Genomic DNA, 22,647 nt, shown 5'->3' with positions numbered 1-22,647 from the left:
GGGACCCTCACACAGCTCGACATCTCAATAGTGCTCAACATTGCACAATTATATTGTATTGAGGGTTACTTGTGTTCTGTTCTGTGTATTGAATTGTATTGACCCCCATATCTTTTGACACCCAACCTACCTGGAAAGGGGGTCTCTCTTTGACTTGGCCTTTCCCGAGATTTCTTTTGCCTATAAAGGTTTTTATTTTTGGGAGTTTTTCCTTGTTTTCTTAGACAGTCAAGGCTGGGGGGTTGGCGGGTTGTGCTGACAAAAGGCAGGGCCTGTTAAACCCCATTGTGGCACTCCTTGTGTGATTTTGGGCGATACAAAAATAAATTGTATTGTTTTGTATTGTATTGTATTTAAACAAAACACAAAATACCTTTGCACTATCAGAAGCCTGAACACAACAAAAACATTAAAAATAAAATATAAAAAAATGGTGCAATTTTAGTTAATATAAAAATTATACTTTTGCAAGCAATTCAAATTGTTATTTATACTTCCAGAATCTAAAGCCCACCTGAAATAGCAGCTCACTGTGTGGCAACATTAAAATGTAGGGGGTACAAACCATCGCTTTGCCAATGAGGGGCTTACTGAACTTGTACTGCCAGCAACTGACTCCTTTTGGACCACTAGAGGACCCCTTGTAGCAGCCCCCACATATTGGGTCAGGGCAGGATTTTCATTGGGGTCCCTCAATCCCAAACTGTCCATGGTCTGCCTACTGGGGGCCACCATGTACTCGTTTGCTGGGTAGCCAACCACAACATTCAGACGGATTGCACACACGGCGAAACGAGAAGCAAAGGAATGGCGACCACGAGATGAAACATTCCTACGATAAGCCAGACAGGTGTGCAGGCAGAAAGTCAAGGCCAGAACCCATAAACAAATATCTCAGTCATTAACTTGCTTGTTATGGAGACGTGAAGGTGCCCAAGGAGCACCATGGACACATTAAAAACCAACCCAGGAGACGATTAAAGAAGCGCAAGCCACGGTCAGGACGAGCAAATGTGGAAATCTGAGACCAAATTCTACCACTAGGGGGCCACTTAACCATCCCTAAGAATAGCAAAGGGTTTTGTGTCCAGCAAAGGATTCACCAGGTATAATCACCACTCTGTTTATATTGTCACCTCCTGTGACATCATCAGTGTGACACTATTCATCCATCATCCAACCCGCTACATCCAAACTACAGGGTCACGCTGGTCTGCTGGAGCCAATCCCAGCGCGAGGCAGGAAACAAACTCCGGGCTGGGTGCCAGCCCACCGCAGGGCACACGCACACACAAACACCCAAGCACCAAGCACACAGTAGGGACAATTTAGGATTGCCAATGCACCTAACCTGCATGACTTTGGAGTGTGGGAGGAAACCCACGCAGACACGAGGAGAACATGCAAACTCCACAAAGGGAGGACCCGGGAAGCGAACCCAGGTCTCCTAAGGCTACCCACTGCAGCCACCGTGCCGCCCCAGTGTGCCACTAAATTACAGCAATTTCCTTTTTTATTCATTATCCACATGGCTCCAAAGAAAGAAAATAAACCAGCAAGGAAAAAAATAAATAAAGCAAGTGCAGTACCTTAGGTTTCTCATCAAGTATCTGCTGGCGGACATCTTTATGCTTCTCTAGAAGTTTTTCTTGCCTTTTACTTTGGGCGTCTTCCAGCTACAATTTAACACAAATAAAACAACACAGTAAGAAATCACGTGTGGGACGTGCGTCACAGTGCGTTGTAATAACACAGTCCAAAAACTCCTCTGTTATTTTCTGTTATTTTCTCTTATGTGATTTCTTACCGCCGTATCACTAATGGAGGGATATCCATCCTTCCATTATCCAACCCACCATATCCTAACTACAGGGTCATGGCGGGTCTGCCGGAGCCAATCCTAGCCAACACAGGGCACAAGGCAGGAAACAAACCCCGGGCAGGGCACCAGCCCACCGCAGGGCACAAACACACACCCACACTAGGGACAATTTAGAATCGGCAATGCAGCTGACCTGCATGTCTTTGGACTGTGGGAGGAAACCCACGCAGACACGGGGAGACAATGCAAACTCCACGCAGTGAAGTGAACCCAGGTCTCCTTACTGCGAGGCAGCAGCGCTACCCACTGCGCCACCGTGCCGCCGGGAGGGATATCGCCTCATTATAATATATCTGTTTAGGTTCAGGTTACTTAAAATGCTGCAATTAAAAAGAACTTATTCCAACCGGGGAGCTAATGCCCCCTAGAGGAAAACAGTGCTACACATTAGTGGGGGTTGAAGTGGCTCCCCCACTCACTATGTAAAGTGATATATAAATGTAAAGAATTGTTATTATTAACACCCTCTTAATACTGAAAAAGGTTCTTCTTTCTATGGAGGCTGGAGAGCTTTGGTTTAGATAGATAGATAGATAGATAGATAGATATGAAAGGCACTATATGATAGATAGATAGATAGATAGATAGATAGATAGATAGATAGATAGATAGATAGATATGAAAGGCACTATATGATAGATAGATAGATAGATAGATAGATAGATAGATAGATAGATAGATAGATAGATAGATAGATAGATAGATAGATAGATAGATAGATGTGACAGGCACTGATAGATAGATAGATAGATAGATATCTCTGAAGCTGCTCCTCTGTCTGGAGATGATCCTGTTCAGTGGATGCAGTGGATTCTCCATGATTGACAGGAGTCTGCTCAGCGCCCGTCGCTCTAAGAACTTTTACCGCTGCACTACTGAAGGTATCCTGACCGGATGTATCCCAGTGTGTGGTTCAGTAAGCTTCACTTGCCAAGACCACATACAAATTCCTCCAGTGGTCCGTCAGTCCGGACGGCTTTTAAAACAATTGGGGCTGACCTTCCGCAGCTATTTTTCATTTCATATTTTCAATAGAGTCATTTCTGTTATTAACGTCTGTCGGCATCGCGGCTCTGAAATGGATCCAATAATTGTGAAGCCAAAGAAGCCAAAGGCCCACCTACCCGTTTGATGAACTGCACCACTTCGTTGACGTAGGATCGGATGATTTCAAGCTTTTCTCTAAAACCAAAAACAAAACAAATAAACACGGAGTGAGCTTTCTGACCCTCGCATGACACTCTCAAGCACACACACGGGTTTGAAATTAAGAGGGTTGGCATTAAATTGAACTCTTTGGGAATCTAGTGTTGCATAAATTGCTGCAGAGTGTATTAAAATATGTGGCTAATGAAATAAAATAATGTTGTCCATTCAATGAAATGAATATAAAGGCAAATCTGTTCAAATAATATTTCATAATAAAATTAAATAAAAAATGTAAATAATAATAATAATGCATTTTATTTATATAGCGCCTTTCCCATACTCAAGGAGCTTAAAGGTTCACAGCAGGGTTGGACAAAGTGTTCTACAATAGATACTATTCTTATTTAATGCATGAATCAGGCTCCATTATTTACAATATACAGAGTGTGGCCTGCAGGGGGCATCTCAGGCACCACTCTATCCCGGGTGCAAGTGAATGAATTTAATTTTCGCAGCACCTACAGAATCTACGACACAGTTCTTTAGTCTTTTATCCTTCTCCTTTCCCCTCTAATCCTCCCCACTCATCGTGTCACCATCGTTGTCCTTCTCCTCTCTCGTCGCCGACTTGCCTGGGTGTCTGACTCGGACCCGGGAGTAGCTCCGGTGGGTGACAGCATTAAAATCAGGAAGCACTTCCAGGTCAGAAAGAACCCCCTTAAAACTGCAAGATGTTCTTTCCCCGTAGCTCCCCCTGGTGGCACCCAGGTAGCATAGCAGGGCTGCCCATCTCAGGAGTACAGCTACTATGGTGTACAAATGGGAGCTCCACCAGGGGGATTTTTGACCACCCGTCCACCCCCTAACCCCGCCTCCAAGTGTATTGGCAGTCTCCCTCTGTCCTTCCATTATTAAAACCTCCTAGGCCAGGAGATGTACCAGCAACCAAGATGGCTGCAATTCCTTCCAATTCGTGTTCCTCCATTAATTATATAAGGCATCCCAGCCAGGCTAGAATCCACTGAACTTCACAGACTCCAAAGAGGGGGAAGTTCTAACCTTGAAAACCTGCAACTGATTAAAGGTGGGCTTGACTCAAACGCACAAATCAGCTTGAATGGCAGCTGACACTCATCAGTACTTTGGCTAAAAGTTCAAGCGATTTTGGGCTTCCTTCAAGTATTGGTTGGGGCGGAGAGGGGGGTTAAGAGAGGTCAGCCATGCAACGGGTGATACCTCAGCACCACACAAGTTCAGATGGAGTTCAGTGTGAGGTTTTATATGGTGGCTGGAGTGGCAATTCTGCCACCAACCCCCAAGTCTTTCCCTGCAGGTTGGAGGGCCTACATGCAGGAATGGATGCAGATTAGCGTCACACCCAGGACGGAACAATTGCAGGTTAAGGGCCTTGCTCAGGGGCCCAACAGAGCAGAGTCCCTATTGGTATTTACGGGATTCAAACCGGCAACCTTCTGATTGCCAGTGCAAATCCCTAGCCTCAGAGCCACCACTCTGAGGATCGAGTATTTTAAGAATGCTGATATATCGTTCGAACATCGTCCACTTCCGTCTTGGGTGGTGAAGCGTCGCGATCGCACCCCAGATAAGGCGATTGTTACAACGGGCTTACTGAATTATCCACTTAGCCGGACTTACTCTTCAGTTATGTTTTTGTCTTTGGATTTTGCTTCATTAATCTTCTCCTGTCGTTTCTTGTCCATCTTCTTTTTCAAGTCTTTCTTTTCTCTACACAACATAAGAGTAAATAAACTGTTCAATTACATAAAACGGTCAACACACTCATACCGGGACCATCCCGGGTCCAAAGCAGCCACTTACTTTTCACAAAGTTCTTTCAATTTCTTCAGCTGGTTGCTTTGACATTCTTCTGCTACGGTGGTGAGTTTTTCTACAAGCTGCGGAAAAACAAAAAAGGTAAATATATTTATCTGGTGGAGTGAAGCCCATCTAGGAGCGGACACGTTGACATAACGTCTATCTTGTGTCTTGAGCCCGGTGCTAACAGGAGAGCCTGTGGTCCCCCGATCTGGATCAAGTGTTTGTGAGAACGTTACATCGTTTATTAATCTCTTCATTTACTCGTTTTTTGGTCAAATTGAAGCATAAGCGGGTTAAATGAATCCAACCCTTCAGCCACCAGCATTCACATACCCACCGATCAGCCACATCGTTCAAACCACTGAGAGGCGAAGTGAATCACGTTGATTATCTTGTCACGATGGTACCTGTTGTGAGGTGGCATCTATTAAGCAGCAAGTGAGCCTTGAGGGTGAGGCGTGGAAGCAGGAAAAAATGGGCAAGCGTAAGGATCTGTGCGACTATTCCAAGGGCCAAACTATGACGGCTACACCTCTGTTGTCAGAGCATCTCCAAAATGGCAGCTCGTGAGGTGTTCCTGGTGTGCTTTGGTTGGTACCTTCCAAAAGCGGTCCAAGGAAGGACAACCAGTGAACTTGCAACACAAGTGTCATTGATGTGCGACAGAAGATCTACTGTAGAGCAAGTTAGGGAAAAACAGAATGCTGGATGCGAGAGAATAAATAGCTACCGACTGGTCAGAGTGCCCACGCTGACCTCTGACCACGACCGAAAGCACCTACAATGGGCACTTGAGCATCAGAACTCAACCATGGAGCAATGGACCAAGGATGAATCACATATTTGTTTAGATCATGGGAATGGCGGGGGTACATGTGTGCAGTTTATCCGGGAAAGGGATGGCAGCAGGATACACTATGGGAAGAAGGCAGTGAGATGCTCTGGTGGACAGGCACAAAAATAACGCACTCCACTAAAATCCAGACGACTTCACAAACTCAAACTCAGAGGTCTCTCACAATGTCCACTTGTCTCTCTATCGTATATCTTCAGCTCCGTACTCACGCCAGTATGCGCGCAAGTGGGGTCTCTCGCGTTCTCTCCGTTAACAGGATCCTTAACTCAAAAATTCATACATAGTGGCTGCTCGTACATATAAGCTCTAGTGAGCCGTGAGATGCAATGGACCGCTGATCGGACAGTCGCCTATTGCTACGAGTGAGGAGAAACGGGAGCCTATAGGAAGGAAATGACGTGGTAACCGCACCGGATAGATGCCGAGGCAAAACAAGACATCCATGATGGCTTATGGGTAGTTCGAATACGCACAGAGCAGCACTCTCCTGTTAGTCCAGTTGAAGCCGAGGTCAAATGAACATGGACACTCCAGTGCGAGATTGCACCATCGTCAAACAACGTGCCATATTGAGATTTCTTTGGGCAGAGGGAGCGAAACCTGCTGAAGTTTATTGGCTCAGTACAGAAATAGCAGGACTCGACGAGAAGATGACGAATGGGTAGAAAGGTTTAAAGTGGGAAGAACGAGTGTAACCAATGAAGCTCAATCTCCTTGACCATCAACATCGTGGACCCAAGCCCACATCGTCACGGCGAAGGCCTTCATCAAAGAAGATCCACAGATTACGTTGTCCACTGTTGCTACACATCTGGAAATTAGCTTTAGATTTGCACGCGAGATGGTGCATGATGGCTTGGGGTACCATGAAGTTTGCACAAGATGGCTACCCAAAAACAGTAGGGCTCACAAAGATGTTTATGAAAGGATAGAAAGGTTTAAAGTAGGAAGAGCAAGTGTAACCAATGAAGTTCGATCTCCTTGACCATCAACATCACGCACACAAGCACAGAAGCCTCCATTGTCACGGTGAAGGCCTTCACCAGAGAAGACCCACAGATTACGTTGTCCACTGTTGCTACACATCTAGAAATTAGCTTTAGATTTGCACGTGAGATGGTGCATGATGGCTTGGGGTACCATGAACTTTGAACAAGATGGCTACCCAAACACGGTAGGGCTCAACAAAATGTTTATGAAAGGGTAGAAATGTTTAAAGAGGGAAGAACGACTGTAACCGATGAAGCTCGATTTCCTTGACCATCAATATCGCTCACACAAGCCAACATCATCATGGCAAAGGCCTTCATCAAAGAAGACCCACAAATTACGTTGTCCACTCTTACTACACATCTGGAAATTAGCTTTGGATTTACACATGAGGTGGTGCATGATGGACTTTGAACAAGATGGCTACCCAAACACAGCAGGGCTCACAGAAATGTTTATGAATGGGGTAGAAAGGTTTAAAGTGGGAAGAATGAGTATAACTGATGAAGCTGGTTGACCATCAACATCGTGCCCACAAGCCCCCATCGTTATGGTGAGGGCCTTCATCAAAGACCACCTATGGATTACATTGTCCACTGTTACAACACATCTGGAAATTAGCTTTAGATATGCACGTGAGATGGTACATGATGGCTTGGGGTACCATGAAGTTTGCACAAGATGGCTACCCAAACACAGTAGGGCTCACAAAGATGTTTATGAAAGGATAGAAAGGTTTAAAGTAGGAAGAGCAAGTGTAACCGATGAAGTTCGATCTCCTTGAACATCAACATCACGCACACAAGCACAGAAGCCTCCATTGTCATGGTGAAGGCCTTCACCAGAGAAGACCCACAGATTACGTTGTCCACCCTTGCTACACATCTGGAAATTAGCTTTGTATTTGCACATGAGGTAGTGCATGATGGAGTGGGGTACCATGAAGTTTGAACAAGATGGCTACCCAAACACAGTAGGGCTCACAAAGATGTTTCTAAAAGGGTAGAAAGGTTGAAAGTGGGGCGAACGAGTGTAACCGATGAAGCTCGAACTGTCTGACCATCAACAGCACGTACACAAGTCCCCATCATCATGGTGAACACCTTCGTCAATGAAGGCCCACAGATTACGTTGTCCACTGTTTGGATGTCAGCTATGGGATCTGCACACAGGGTGACTTGGCGTACCGTGAAGCTTGTGCAAGATGGCTACCAAAACGGCTAACTAATCTGCATGACGTCCTTTGGTGAATGTCAGCAGGTTTCACTCCCTCCGTCTAACGAAATCTCACGATGGCGTAATTCCGCAGCGGAGCGTCCATGTTCATTTGACCTCAGCTTCAACTGGATTAACGGCAGAGCGCTGTGCTGTGCGTGTTTCAACTACCCATAAGCCATCACAAACGTCTTATTTTGCGTCGGCTTCTATCCGTTGCGGTTACTGCATAATTTTCGAAATCTTCGTTACTTTTTTGATTTTGCCCTCATATGGAAAGCCTGGTATTTCCCCAGTAAGAGCTGGGAATCTGCAAGCTGAACTGCCTGGCCTGCTGCCACTGTGAGTGACCAACACCAGGAAAAGTGAATAAGAAAATGAGAGGAGATGTAAAATAAATGAAGGAACGAACAAGTGAGCAGTTAAATAAGACGTCTCTAATACTTACAACTGGAAACACTCGGCATGTGCCTCTGATGCCAGACTCCGCTGAAGCCTACATGGTGATACGACACCTGCTTTTCAGCTCCAAACAAATAAGCAAAAGCAGCCAATGCACAACACAAACACATATGGCACCCCAGCTATCAGCCAGACAAGTCATCCAAGGGCGTCTAAGGAAAGGCGTTACGAAGGAAAGAAACGGCCCTGCTGCCGCACACACAAATTGGCTTCTTCTGCGTTTTAAATTGCAATGAGGAAAATGTCACTTTGAACTGACCGGGAGACCTTAACATCACTTGAGAGCAAATAATCTGCTGCCGGCGGCACATAAGACGGACTCCTCTGTTCTTACACTTGTCAGCTGCCGAGTTCAGTGGGACGCGCTGTCACCGAGCTGTGAACTTTGCCTGTTTTCCCACGCAGTGAAGGAAAATTTCCCAAGAGGAATAGAAATGACTCTAATCTGTTTTTTAAATACATTTCTTGAAGAATCACATATTTTGCCTGTGTTTGGGAGTATAATAAATGTCACGCCAAGTTCCTCCTTGATACATTTAAATTGGGTATTTTTTTAAAATGATCATAACTTAAGAGGTGACTGGAGGTCACTCTACAATTGGTTACCACATATCACATACCACTCCTTTAATGTGGTCAGTGACGTCCTTTTTGTGATCTGCCACTCTGTGATGGGCACAGCCAGTAACATCAATTCAAGAGAGGACCACCGAATCAACAAGATGATTAAAAGGGGCAGTCTGGACTCTCTCTGGGTGTAGTAATGGGGGAGAGAATGAGGACAGAACTGACCACCATGATGAACACCACTGCACATCCTCTCTGTGACATGAAATCAGAAGAAGAAGAAGAAGTCTGTCAAGAAACGCGACTGGGGCTCCTTTATACCAACAGCAAAAGTCTGGTAGAGTGCCTTAGCATCACTGAGACTGCTGGCTTATCCTTAGCCAAATCAGAGGTTTGCTATTTTTGTGTGTATTCTTTGTGTGCATTTTAGGGGATTGTATTGTGTCTGTCTGTCCAACTGTCCATCTGTTATCTCCTTCCATTCACTATCTGCCAATCTGTGATTGACAGCCTTGCATATCTCTCTACTGTTAAGGCTCTTCCAATGAAAAGGCTGTAAATCTCTTTGAGATTTAAATCTTATCCAATGTTTCCATCTTGTGGCCATTTTCTATAACTGCAAACCAAGATTTCAACATTACTTTCTCAGACTTGTATATTCAGTGTTGCAGGAAGTCACAGCATCCATCTATCCATCTCCTGCTAGATATATGTATTATCTAGTGGCCTTTCACTGCTTATCTATCCAGTCTGTCTATCCATTTTCTAGTGCTTTTTCTAATTGTCTATCTGGTGTCTTTCATAGTTGTACTTTTAAATATTTATTTATTTATTTAATGTAATAATTTTCAAACATTTGTACTGATGTATTTGAGCTATTTGATGCCTGAATATTCCTAAGGAAAAGTATCTATCTATCTGATCCTGCCAACTACACTATCATATAGTGCCTTTCACATCATCTGTCTATCTATCCATCCATCCATTATCCAACTACACTACTAGACCATCAATTATGTTGTCTGTTAGGCTTTCTCTGAATTTACTGTCTTAATCTTTTTTATTTATTTGGTTTGTACTGTGCTATATACTGTATACCCTGCCATTCTTTCTTATATTCTGTAAGTGCCTTGAGCATGGGAAAGGCGCTATATAAATAAAATGTATTATTATTATTATTATTATTATTATTATTATTATTATCTGTCCATCTATTCATCTAATCCTGCCAACTACACTATCTATCATATAGCGCCTTTCACATCATCTATCTATCTATCTATCCATTATCCAACTACACTATCTGTCCATCAATCCATCTAATCCTGCCAACTACTCTATCTATCTACCATATAACACATTTCACATCTATCTATCTATCTATCTATCTATTATATAGTACCTTTCATTTGTTTGTCTATCTATCTATCTATCTATCTTATTATATAGTGCCTACCATATCTATTATATAGTGCCTCACATATCTATCTATCTGTATTTTAATTATATAGTGCCTTTCATCTATCTATCTATCTATCTATCTATGCCTGCCAACTACTGTATCTATCTATCTCATTTACTGTCTTTAAAATCTATATTTTTTCTAGTGGTTTTCTCTATCTATGCACTACTTATTGCCTTTTATATCAATCTGCCATCTATTGTCTTTCATATCCATTATCTAGTGCCTTTCATGTCAATGTATAAGTTAAAGCCTTTCTCTTTAGTGTCCGTCCAATCATTTTTCCATCCATTATCCCGTGTCTTTCATTAATGTCTGCAGCATAGATTGTCCAATGAAAAGGCTGTAAAGCGCTTTGATATTTAAATCTTATCCACTGTCTCCGTCTAGTGGCCATGTTGTGTATTTACAAGCCAAGATTTCAAATTGCTAACTTGCTCTGACTTTCATTTGCAACACTGAATCGGAATGAGTTCACCACCTTTCACTCTCTCTGAATTATTTAGTGTGTTTCGCTGTCTATCACATTGAGCTTTATACCTTTATATTGTCTTTCATATCTATCTATTATCTAGTGCCTTTCATGTCTATCTACAGCGACTGTCTCTCATAAATTGATCTGTATAAGGTTTTGAGATTTAAGCCTTGTCCTTTAACTCCACCTTGTGGTCATGTTCTGTAAGTGCATGTCAAGTTGTCAGCGTTGCTAACTTTCTCAGCCCTGCTTATCTCAGTTTGGTGTCACAGAAGATCATGGCCTACGCAGAAAGTGGAAAACAAGTCATCACAGGGTGCACACAAACACAGGAGCCAATAGAGAATCAATGAAGTACAGTACGAGGGGGTGGGTACAACACAAACACCCACCCAAATCAATGCAGTAATACGACTTATTTTATGAGTGTGCCTTTGGATGCACAGAAGATCCCAAAACTCCAAAGAGACAGCCACAAAAAAAAAAATGACTGAGTTCTGGAAGGAGGTTAGGAGGGCCAGAGAGCAAACAGAGGCGATGCTGTGACTTATTTACTATTTTGAGGTGTCAGATTTCACTCCAAATTGTCCAGTTGTGGCTGTTCACTCACTTTTAGAATAAAAAGAAAACCACCAAACAAGTAAAGAGGATTTGCAGAAGTTGGTAGACTTGTTGTTTCGAGTTCGTTAGTTCACAATCAGCTCAAGAGTAGTGTGAGCAGAATGAAGGAATTCACGGAATCTGCCAATGGTGGGGTAGAAAATCCACGTAGGTGACTCTAAGCTCTCCCCAACTCGTTCATTTTCTAAACCATCGCAGTCCAACGCGAGGACACCCAGAGGACCCCATCTGAAGCTTTTGGTCCCATCTCAGACATTTCCTCAAGCCACCCCTAAATGATATGTGGAGGGGTTGCCCTGCGTCGTGGGGGATGACGTCGGCGTACCTGCTTGATGTGCTCCCGCTTCTGGTACTTCTCGCTGTAATACTGCTCTTGTCGGAGGTTCAGCAGTTGCTGCTGCTGCTGCTCCTTGAGCTCCGCTAATTTCTGGATGCTCTCAGAATCCAAGGCCGAGAGGTCTTGTTCAATGGAAGAAGGAGTGTGGTCAGGGCTGGATGACGCACACCTGAAACGGGAAAAGGAACAAACACACACACACATATTTACAATGATTGACGCAATCTAAAATGAAGAAACGATTTACACAAAACGGAATTTGCAGAGAAAGTCGGGGATTCGGTGGCAGTGGGGCTTAGAAGTTCTGTTGCGGAGGGAAGGTGAACGAGCGATGGTGCATCTCGGCGCATCTTCATGCAGAAAACGTCGTGCTGTGGTGAAGTGGAATCACAACCCTGGGATTCATGGACACCATTGGCTCTCCTATGATGAGGCCGCAGTGTTTCTTTTGTGTTGCCTGTTGTTGTATTCAAAGTGTGGAAGACGGGCAAGGTGTGAGCGTTGTTGGGGTCCTGAGGACTCCCATAGGTGCTTTGCCTGAACTCTTAAGAGCATAAAGGTGTCCGAGTGGTTCTTCATGAGCAATACCATAGGGGAGCCATTTAATTGGATCGGATAGCAGGTGCCATGCAGTGAATGACCATGAATAGATGGTGGCAGACCTGTGATGGGACCCTGGTTTTATAAAGACTCTCACGGCACACAGTAACACTGGCGATGTCCACGTTCTCTTAATCTGTTAGTGTCCTGCTACTTAGGCTACCATACATTAAAGATTTCATTTCTGTGTCCACATATTATGAAGTTTTTCAAAGCAGAAAGAATCAACTTCATATGCAAAGAACTCGTCCCACAGTGAAATGGTGCTTAGGTCAAGTAATGGAGCTACAAGGAACCACACCACCCAGTGAAGAGCCATGAGATGCCATTAAAGACCAGGATATTCAAGTGTGTGCAGAGGAAACCCACCAATGGGCATTCTTCCATCCATCCATTATCCAACTCTTGTTATAAAATAAAATAAAATTCCTAAACCCACTTAATTCTATTTTCCGTCATGGGAGTTGTCAGCTTTTCCCAGAAACAAACCCTGAAGTGGCCGGGTGGGCCGGCCGGGCGGGCGGGCTGTCCATTCGGGTAGCGACCACCTCTCAAAGGTGAAAGAGCCTCACTAATAGTGTTATGTGCAGAAAATTGAGCAAATTCAGTCTGAGAGGTCTTGGAGAAAAATATGGGAGAAAAAAAAAATCCTCAGATTTGTATAGGAATAAGAAAAAGAAAACAGTCGTATGTAATTCTGAAGAAAGCAAACAAGCACACCACTTTGCAATGGACTTGTGGGGCAAGATGTGAACATCCCAGGGAGGAAGAACTCGTCCTGCTCAGCGATCAGGAAAACAAAAGAATCAGCCGGGCTGAGTGTCTCACTAACGCACAAGCACACCAATGGAACGACGGGCTGCTCACCTTTTCTTTGAGTCCCTTTTTGCTGTCTTCAGTAGGAGAGCCCGGCGCCGCAGGTAGTCGTTGTTAAACTCGTTGTACTTCGCCGTGTGCTCTTTAATCAGGTCCGTCGTTTTCTTGTGGTGCTTCTTCACCAGCTCCTTCATTTCTTTGTAATGTTTCCTCTGCTCTCGCACAAAAGCCTTTTGTTGTTTCAGTTCTTCTATGGTCTGGACTTCCACTTCTGCAAAATAAATTAATAAATAAATAAAAATGACAGGATGTTTGGAAAGCAGCTTAGCCCTTTATGGAATGGCAGACATGAAAAGGGCACTATATAATGAAAGACTTTGAATTTTGATCATTGGCAAAGGTACGCTAAGAAGGAAAGAAGTAAAATGAATACATTTTACTATGAACAGCACTATACAGAGGAAACATGATTTCATAATATAAAGTTACTGCAAAAACAAACAAACCAAGAATAGAGTTTAATGATACAAGTTTACATATGTGAAAGGTTTTGTAATTATTCTCATTACAGTCTAAGGAAAAGAAAAATCTATAAAAGAACATTTTTGTTTTTTACTTTTTTTCAAATTTTTACTCGTTGATCTATTATACCCATCTGTTATCTACTGCCGTTCACTCTCTATCTGTCAACCCATTACCACGTGCCTGTCATGTCTCCCCGTGTGTGAATCTTCTAATAGAAAGGCTGTAAGCGCTTTGAGATTTACATTTTAGCCATTGTCTCCATCTAATGGCCAAGTTCTGTAACTGCAACACAAGATTTCAACATCACTAACTTTCTCAACCTTGCATATCCCACTTCAGTGTTGCAAGAGAAGAAAGAATCAAAAAGAAAGATTTTTAATAATAATAAAAGCACTATAATTAGAAAAAATATTTTTTGTAAAGAAGCTCATTTTAAAGTCAAAAGAAAGAAAGAAAGAAAACGTTTGGTGCCAAATAGTGTCTAATAAGTATTTTTTCAGATACAACAATTTGGAGACGAGGATGGGATAAATTCCATTTAACTGGCACTCTGCTGCCACCTCGCACTTCTTCTACCCTGATTATAAGAAATAGGTTGGTATGGGGGTCCAGCGGTTAGCACTGCTACTCCACAAATCCAGCATCCCATGCCAGTTTGGATTCTGTGTAGAGTTTACACGTTCTTCCTTGTGTTCTTGCATGGTTTCCTCTTACATTCCAAAGATGCGTGCTTGTATTAATTGTCATTTCTGTATATGTCGCACCACGGTGATCCTGCTATTTCATGCCGGTGTATGGACCATAAAGCCACTTGAGTTGCTTGATAGTGGAAAATTAATTGAAATATTTTAGCACAAGGCTGCAACATAACTTCTCCTTCTGAAGCTATTCTTGTTTTTATAGAGGGTCACCATTGTTTTTGACAATACAAGAAAGACTGGAGTAGCTCTTGCTATGAAAGGCATTTTGTAAAGGAAAGCTGACACTGTAATTGGGATCACAACAAATGTCAGTAAGTAATAAAAGAAAAATAGCTTCCACAATGAAACTCCTTAAAAATGTAAACGATTTTGTATTTCCAAGGATTACAAAAGGCGCTTGTTGTGGGGTACAAAACCTGTACATTTTGGTTTATATTTTCATTTTATTTTTCTCAAGACAGATGGACTACATTCAGAACAAATCAAAGTGTGTCTTCTTCCTAGTTATACCTCACTTTTAAAACTGCTGTTCAAGCAAAAGAGGACGACATGGCAATGGCTCAGGCTATCAATTACTTTATAACCTGAGAAAGGATGGGCATCTAATTATTTTACAGTCTGGGAAAGGAAGACATGCCAATACCTCAGACAACATCAAAAAAAGTTTTATTGTTTCATCATATTGACAGCCTGCCAATCAGAATATCTAACAATCACATCTTGTAAGACCCCCGGCAGAATTTTATAATAAATATGCCTCGTCTGAAGAGAGACATAGGAGGAAGGAAGAAGATGGAATGAAGACGTCAGGAGAAGGGAACAGAGTGATGTCAGAAGAGGGTGCTGGCAACATGCAGCCATTTTCATCTGATCCGCAGAAACACATCTCATGAACAGCAACAAGTGCTGAGATCACAAGCCGCCTGTGACATTAATCCTTGTCATCTAAGCTTTTTCTAAATATATGAATACAGTATATTCAGACTTTTCTATCAGTCTTATAGTCTATTATTCTTTGTCCCAGTGGTATTATTATAATATCTTTAATAAATACCATGCTTCTTTTAACTTTCTATGCTTTGTCTTAATGTCTAGAGTGATTGAAGTTATAAGGTAGATTTCTTTGAGCAAGTGGTGCAGCCGGAATTTTGCCATATGCTTTGTGCTGTGAGGTTTATTAAGGCTAAGGGTGAGAGGTCCACCCAATAGTAGGGAACTGGACGTGAAGTAAGGCATTCTTGGCCGATAAATGGTCGATAGTCAAGAGTGCTGAGCCTTTAAATGTATTCTTGGAGACCAAAAGTAATATACAGGTCTGAGATTTCATTAAAACATCGTATGTTGTTTGTGTCTATAATAAATCAGTCTCTTGAAGTGCAAAGAGAGTGACAGGCTGTGTTATTCATAAGGCACCTGTGTGGTTTAAAGTGCCAGAGGTTAACCAGCTGTGTGTTTGTCATTTATAGGGCACTGTTGAGTTTCTGTGTGTATGCATATAGTTGTGAATGTGTGTGTTAATCTTAAGATGCAACAGTAGATCAACCTGATAACAAATCTGATGAGTACACTTACCCCTAGGTAAAGGATGAGTAGAGGGAAATTTCACGATAATAAAGTCAGTCAAGTCAGCCATTATCCAACCTGCTATATCCTAACACAGGGTCACGGGGGCTGCTGGAGCCAATCCCAGCCAGCACAGGGCATAAGGCAGGAACAAATCCCGGGAAGGGCACCAGCCCACCGCAGGGCACACATACACCCAAACACCAAGGACAATTTAGCATCACCAGTGCCCCTAACCAGCATGTCTTTGGACTGTGGGAGGAAACCTACACAGACATGGGGAGGACCCAGGTCTCCGTACTGCAAGGCAGCAGCACTACCACTGCGCCACTGTGATGATAATACAGTGCTATATAAAATAAAGATTTTTTTGTATTGGTCATCAGCTAACATGACGGTGATCCAATACAGAGTCACAGAAGGACATAGTCTTTGCCAGTACTACAGGGGACAAGGCTGACTTTCCCCCAAAATCCATCACAGAGTCCACCCTTGCACATACACACACCTGGCACTGATTCAACCCGTCCTGATTGTCTGTGGGATGTCAGATACAAATTGGAGTTCCTGGAGGAAAACCCCTGCAGAGACTGGGAGAACATGCGGAGACCACAGAGACAATAACTGGGAGTGAGATTTGAACCCGGGATATCAGACCCATACAGTGGTAGCAGTAAGCTGTGCATCACCCCATTAGAAAAGCAGGCTGTTAACAGGAAAATGAGATGAGAGAGCACTTACCACCTAAGACGCTGTGGATGATGTCTTCCGTCTTTACTGTTGTTTTTACGGAGCCTGTTGATGAAAAGTGAAGTAGCGGATTTTAAAAATGGAGAGTTTTTTGTATAAAAGCGCATGTAATAAGTTAGAGTTCTTTGAGTCACTTGCCCCCCGAGGGGCATTATGAAAATAATTCATAATGTCATCAGTATGTCACTTGCCGCCTAAGGCTCAGTTTGATCCTCTCGCTTTCACCTACAGACAACTTGTCATGCCTTTTACTTTGTCTGTAGGCAGAGGCCATGAGTGACCACAGCAGGGCTGATCTAAGGACCTCACTAAACTATCTAGCTGGGGGTAGAGACTGGCACTGTGTACAGAGGGCAGGGACTTCATAAGACCAGCACTTACTGGAAATCAGGACTGTCTTAATGTATGGGCACAATGGGCCCTGGTCGGGGGTCCACGATGTTTCTCATGCCTGGGTATGTTTCTGTTTTGCACTACTTTGCCAGCGGGCCTATGATGCTGTTAAGATGGCCCTGCTGGGAATTCCTCGTTCGTGGGGAACATCTGCATGCCACTGCCCCAACAACAAAGGAGTTCAAATGGCATCCCCATGCCTGTCGTTGCCAGGTAGACGCATGTTGAGCCATTCAGTGTGGCACAGAACCAGCCATGGAAATCTCAGGGCATCACAGAACTGTTATTACCCAGTCTTATATAATTCATCATTAAAATAATTCATAATGTCATCAATATGTCACTCATACCTCCTGGAATTTTCTTCTAATACACCTCCGGGATGTCCATCAGCTGCCCCATCCCATGGTCCACAGCAGGGACCCATTAGACAGTGGGTGTCACAAAATGGGTTACACTTTCATAATAGCAGAGAATGGAATCCGTGGGTAGCAAGGGTTTACAGTATTGCACTCCCCCACAGAGCTGTTTAATTATTATGACTGCACAGATACACTATTGATTTTAAGAAACATGCATTTTAGCAACATGCTGTCTCTTCACTTGTCGTAGACCATCCTCACTTAGAAACTACAAGATGCTCTTGCTGGGTTTGGTGCATTTGGGTGGCAGGCAGGAGGGCACCACCACCACCAGGCCATCAAAGAGCCCACTAATGTGCACCAGGCACCAGTTTCAAGTCACCAGCTGACTTCATTTGCAGTAACAAACTGACATCCCTTGAAGGAGCCTTACATGGACTCAAGGAGAACGGAGAAAATCCCATACAAACGGTGACTGGGACCATAAAGGACTGCCAGTCCCTTTAGCTGTAGAGAAGGCGTGTGCCACCTTGCCATTCCATGGTGATGACTGAGAGGTGACGTTCAAGTCCTAAGCAACGAGTCCACTCCTTCCTAAACCCTGAGGTGTCCATCATCTCTGTATATCTCAGCCGACTTGCATTACGTACCAGGAGGTGGTGGAGCGTGGACGATCTGGGAGGGCTGCTTCGGCACTATGCAGGGTGGGTGGCTGAGTCCGTTTTCGGCTGGTGGGGGCTTGGGGTCACTGTTGGGCTCCGTAGGAACTTCACCAGATTCAGTCTGAAAGATACAGAAGGTCTCATTAGTCCTAAAAGTCAGAAGACGAGCTGCTCAAAATATTAACGGAGTTGTCAACGTTAATCAGTTCATGCTAGCTAACAGTGCAATTCACCATTTTGTCCAGAACTTCCACAGGTCTTTATCTAAAGTGTAATATTTGTCAACTTTTACTTTATATAGCGCCTTCTTATAGTAAGCAGTAATCCCAAGGCAATTTACCGGTACAAATTTAATAATTTATGTAATCTATATACAGAATATGAAATGCTAAGGGTTGTCTGTCCATCACGTCCCCTGGCCTTTGAATCCTGACTTTGGTCCCAATTGACACACTGCAATCCAACCCTTGATTTAGACGTTTGTCCCGTGGCAGACCCAAAAATTGGCGTGGAGTCTTTCCTTCAGCCGGCAAAGACGCACATCGGCACACGACACACAAAAGTGAAGAAGCCACAGGTCAGACACAAAAACGGAAAAGAGGCTCAGGTTCAACATATGAACTTTCATCGCAACACACAGTGATGCACGCCGTCAGGCCAAGATGAGGAGCTGCATCCATGATCGCCACCGACCGTACAGTACATTCCACAAGCCAATGACACACACATGTCGACGGCGGGACTCAGAATGCTGGAGCGACAAACACCGGTAGCTACCTGTGCAAACTTACACTCAAAGTCATACACGCTGCTGTATCACAAAAAAACAAGAGGATCCGCAACCTCGGGTTACCACCGGCCATGATGAGCTGGCAAGATACTGCCGCATCCACCAAAGCGAAAGTTCAGACTGAACGTACAAAATCGGGAGTGTGTGCCCCTCGATGCGCTCGTATACTGAGATGGAGGAAAAGGCCAACAGAAGAACTTCCAGTTGCGCAATACTCCTCCAATCTCATATCTCTTTGTTTCTCATCATAACTAATTGATAATATCGAGACGCAATCATTTATCTCTATTTAGAGTCAAACTTTATATTAAAATGATACTTTCGCACTTAGGGAGGTTGAAAATGGTGGTGGGATTTTTTTCATGATTACATACGTATTGCCGAGATTACGTGCAAAGTAAAAAAGACTTATAGTCACCTGAAGTATGGTGCACCCACGCCTAGCCAACCCTCAGTCCCTCCGAATCAATCTTTGTGCTCCACGCACCAACGTTCATTATTTTTTTCTAAAAAAAAAAATCCGGAACATTTGAAATTTCGGAGTGCAGCGTGGTCCATGAAATGCGCACAACACACAACATTCGCAGCCTGATTCTGATGAAACACGGCGTAGCCGAACCCACCCAACCCTCAATACCGTGGTATCAACCCTTGTATTCAGCCCACCACAGTTCAACATTATTAATAAAAATAAAATCCAGAATATTCTCGGAAAAAAAAAAAGAACATTTGACATTTTCACATGCAGTGCAGTCCATGAAATACACACATGAAACTACATGTGCTGGGTGACGCTGCTGTGACACGGTGTAGCCAAACCCACCCAACCTTCAAGTGCCGTGGTATCAACCTTTGTGTTCAGCTCATTGCTGTTCAAAATTATAAAAAACAGAGAGAAAAAAAAAGAATATTCTCATAAAAGAACATCTGAAATTCTCACATGCAGCGCTGCTCAGTAAATATGCACAAGAAACAACACATGCTGGCTGGTGTTGCTGAGGTATGGCGTACCCACGCCCAGCCATCTCTCAGTCCTGTGGTATCAACCCTTGTGTTCCATCCACCATGGCTCAAAATTATTTAAAAAAAAATTAAAAATCCAGAATATTCTCAAAAAAGAAAAAAAAATAACACTTGAAATTTCAGCAATTTTTTCATGATTACATACGCATTACCAAGATTACGTGCAAAGTAAAAAGAGTTATAGTCACCTGAAGTATGGCGCACCCACGCCTAGCCAACCCTCAGTCCCAAAGAATCAAAATTTGCATTCTACGCACCAACATCCAAAATTATTTAAAAAAAACCAAAAAAAAACAAATCCGGAATATTCTCAAAAAAGAACATTTGAAATTTCTACGTGCCATTCTACCCCCATTAAACACACACAACACACAACATTTGCAGCCTGATTCTGACGAGAAATGGAGTAGCCAAGCCCAACCATCCTTCACTTTCTGTGGTATCAACCCTTGTGTTCCACCTACCACGGCTTTATATATTTATATATATATATATTTTCATTGCATTTGTAGTCTGAGTCCCGACCTGATTGTATGAGTGGTTACCTACCAGGTAACACATGTGGTTGGTCTGCCAGTTGGCAAATATCAAAAAGAAGCAGATCATAGAGTGTTATGTAGTTTACTGTCAAATAATGCAAAGAGTATGCGACACGTGTTTCACCCTCATTTGGGCTCATCAGGCGTACACACTGCACTGCACCACTCATGAAGATCCAACCTCATATATATATATATATATATATATATATATATATATAAACAATAATCCCATAAAAGTACTTTTGAATTCATGCGTGCAACCCTATCAATGAAATACTCACAACACACAACATTTGCATCTTGATTTTTATGAGACACGGCATAGCCAAACCCACCCAACCCTCAATACTGTGGTATCAACCCTTGTATTCAGCCCACCACAGTTTAAAATTACATAAACAAAAAAAAAAAAATCCAGAATATTCTCAAAAATGAACATTTGAAATTTGCACGTTTAGTGCTGTCCATCAAATACGCAGAAATAACACGGCTTGGCCGAACCCACCAAACTTTCAATATCGTGGTATGAACCCTTGTATTCAGCCCACCATGGTTAGACTATATATATATATATATATATATATATATATATATATATATATATATATATATATATATATATATATATATATAAAGACAAAAATCCTTTCTCAAAAAAGAGCATTAGAAATTTGCACATGCAGCGCTGGCCATTGAATACGCACATAAAACGACATGTGCTGCTGCGGCGTGGCACACCTAAGCCTGGCTAATCCTCAGTCCGGCAGTGTCAGCCCTCCATTCACTTTGCACGCTCAGTTGTCTTTATGCTTTTTTTATAAATTCTGAGCATCTGCAGTCTTTGCACGTCCATCAGAGGGTCCTGGAACCATATACCCATGGATTTGATCCAGTGTTCCCAATTTTGTAACCCTGTTTAATGCCTTCAGATGGTGAAATATAAAGTAAAGCTTGACCAAGACTGTTGGTTGGCACAACTGCATCCCCATGCTAAGGTTTCATTTCCTGCATGTTTTCCTCACATCTTCTTGGTTTACTTTTTGTTTTTCCCCCACACATATCGTCTAAGTTTTGCAGTGCATGGTGGATTGGCAGCTCTCAATTGGCCCCCGTGTGGGCATGTGTATGAGTGCACCCCACCAATTGACTGGCATGTCCCCTCCAGGGCACTGGTGCCTGCCCAATCGAAGGTTTGAGTCCCTATAAGGAATGCATCACACAATTCCCAATACAACCTGAGTGACACTTTTAGTTATCTTAAGAGCACCCGATGGCCATCATTGAGTCATCTGCTCTGCACTTTCCATTTCCTCAGCTCTGCTCGGCCAAAAACATTAAAAGCAAATGAAGGAATACAAACATATCATAAAAAGTGGCGATACCTTCATCCCGCTGCACAGGGTGTACACGTATCTGTGGTATCCAACTCTTCGGAGCATTTTCTTAGGTGGCTCCTCTGCTGCCGTTTCTTCTTCTCTTACTGTGCTTGATTTATGTGTGTGTGTGTGTGTGTGTGTGTGTGTGTGTGTGTATGTGTGTGTGTGCCCACCCTGCTCTGTGCACGCTCTGCCTCCCAGCAGACAGTAAATTAAAGTGGCACGGACCCCAGCCCTGCAGCCGCCAGCCATTTGGTTCCCATCATAGCCAAAAAATGCTCCAAGGACAGTTACCATGGCACCTGATCCAAGTGGTCCTTGATTGATTTGATTCTCCGTGCTGCACCCCCACCTCCACCCTTCTTTATTCCTTAGTGGTAATTATACTCCAGGCGCAGACAAAGCTCCTCCACCCTTTCAAACGCACGACACGCCACTTCAGCTCACTTGCCATGAGTGGATGGGACAGTGGTGGCGTCTTTAAAGGCTTTTGCTGCTCATGTCTTTTAGGTGGGGTCGTTATGACTGCACAGGATGAAATGTGTGTGGATTGAGCTTCAGGAAAAATAAATTATCCTTCCTAGAGGGAGGAAAAAAAAAAGAGCCCCCCACAACAGCTCCACATCTGGAGGACTCATATAAAAGTTCGAGATCCATCCTGTACATGTGCTGCAGTGCACTGTCAGTGC

The 22,647-nt window shown here is 43.2% G+C and overlaps 1 protein-coding gene across 3 annotated transcripts in view; it reads right to left on the bottom strand.

Moving 5' to 3' along the window:
- LOC120516513 (1-phosphatidylinositol 4,5-bisphosphate phosphodiesterase beta-1) overlaps positions 1 to 22,647 on the bottom strand; it is a 487,951-nt gene that overhangs the window by 62,483 nt on the left and 402,821 nt on the right. For all 3 annotated transcript variants that reach the window (XM_039738227.1, XM_039738228.1, XM_039738229.1), the window contains 8 exons: positions 18,216 to 18,348; positions 16,802 to 16,855; positions 13,323 to 13,542; positions 11,844 to 12,024; positions 4,871 to 4,947; positions 4,688 to 4,777; positions 3,007 to 3,064; positions 1,590 to 1,676 (listed from right to left, as the gene is read on the bottom strand). In XM_039738227.1, coding sequence (XP_039594161.1) covers positions 1,590 to 1,676; positions 3,007 to 3,064; positions 4,688 to 4,777; positions 4,871 to 4,947; positions 11,844 to 12,024; positions 13,323 to 13,542; positions 16,802 to 16,855; positions 18,216 to 18,348 — 900 coding nt within the window. The remainder of the gene's footprint in view (positions 1 to 1,589; positions 1,677 to 3,006; positions 3,065 to 4,687; positions 4,778 to 4,870; positions 4,948 to 11,843; positions 12,025 to 13,322; positions 13,543 to 16,801; positions 16,856 to 18,215; positions 18,349 to 22,647) is intronic.

Source organism: Polypterus senegalus, chromosome 16 (genome assembly GCF_016835505.1).
Source record: "Polypterus senegalus isolate Bchr_013 chromosome 16, ASM1683550v1, whole genome shotgun sequence".
Classification (NCBI taxonomy): domain Eukaryota; kingdom Metazoa; phylum Chordata; class Cladistia; order Polypteriformes; family Polypteridae; genus Polypterus; species Polypterus senegalus.
Note: the sequence above shows the minus strand (reverse complement) of the source record. Positions and strands in the feature narration are given on the sequence as shown.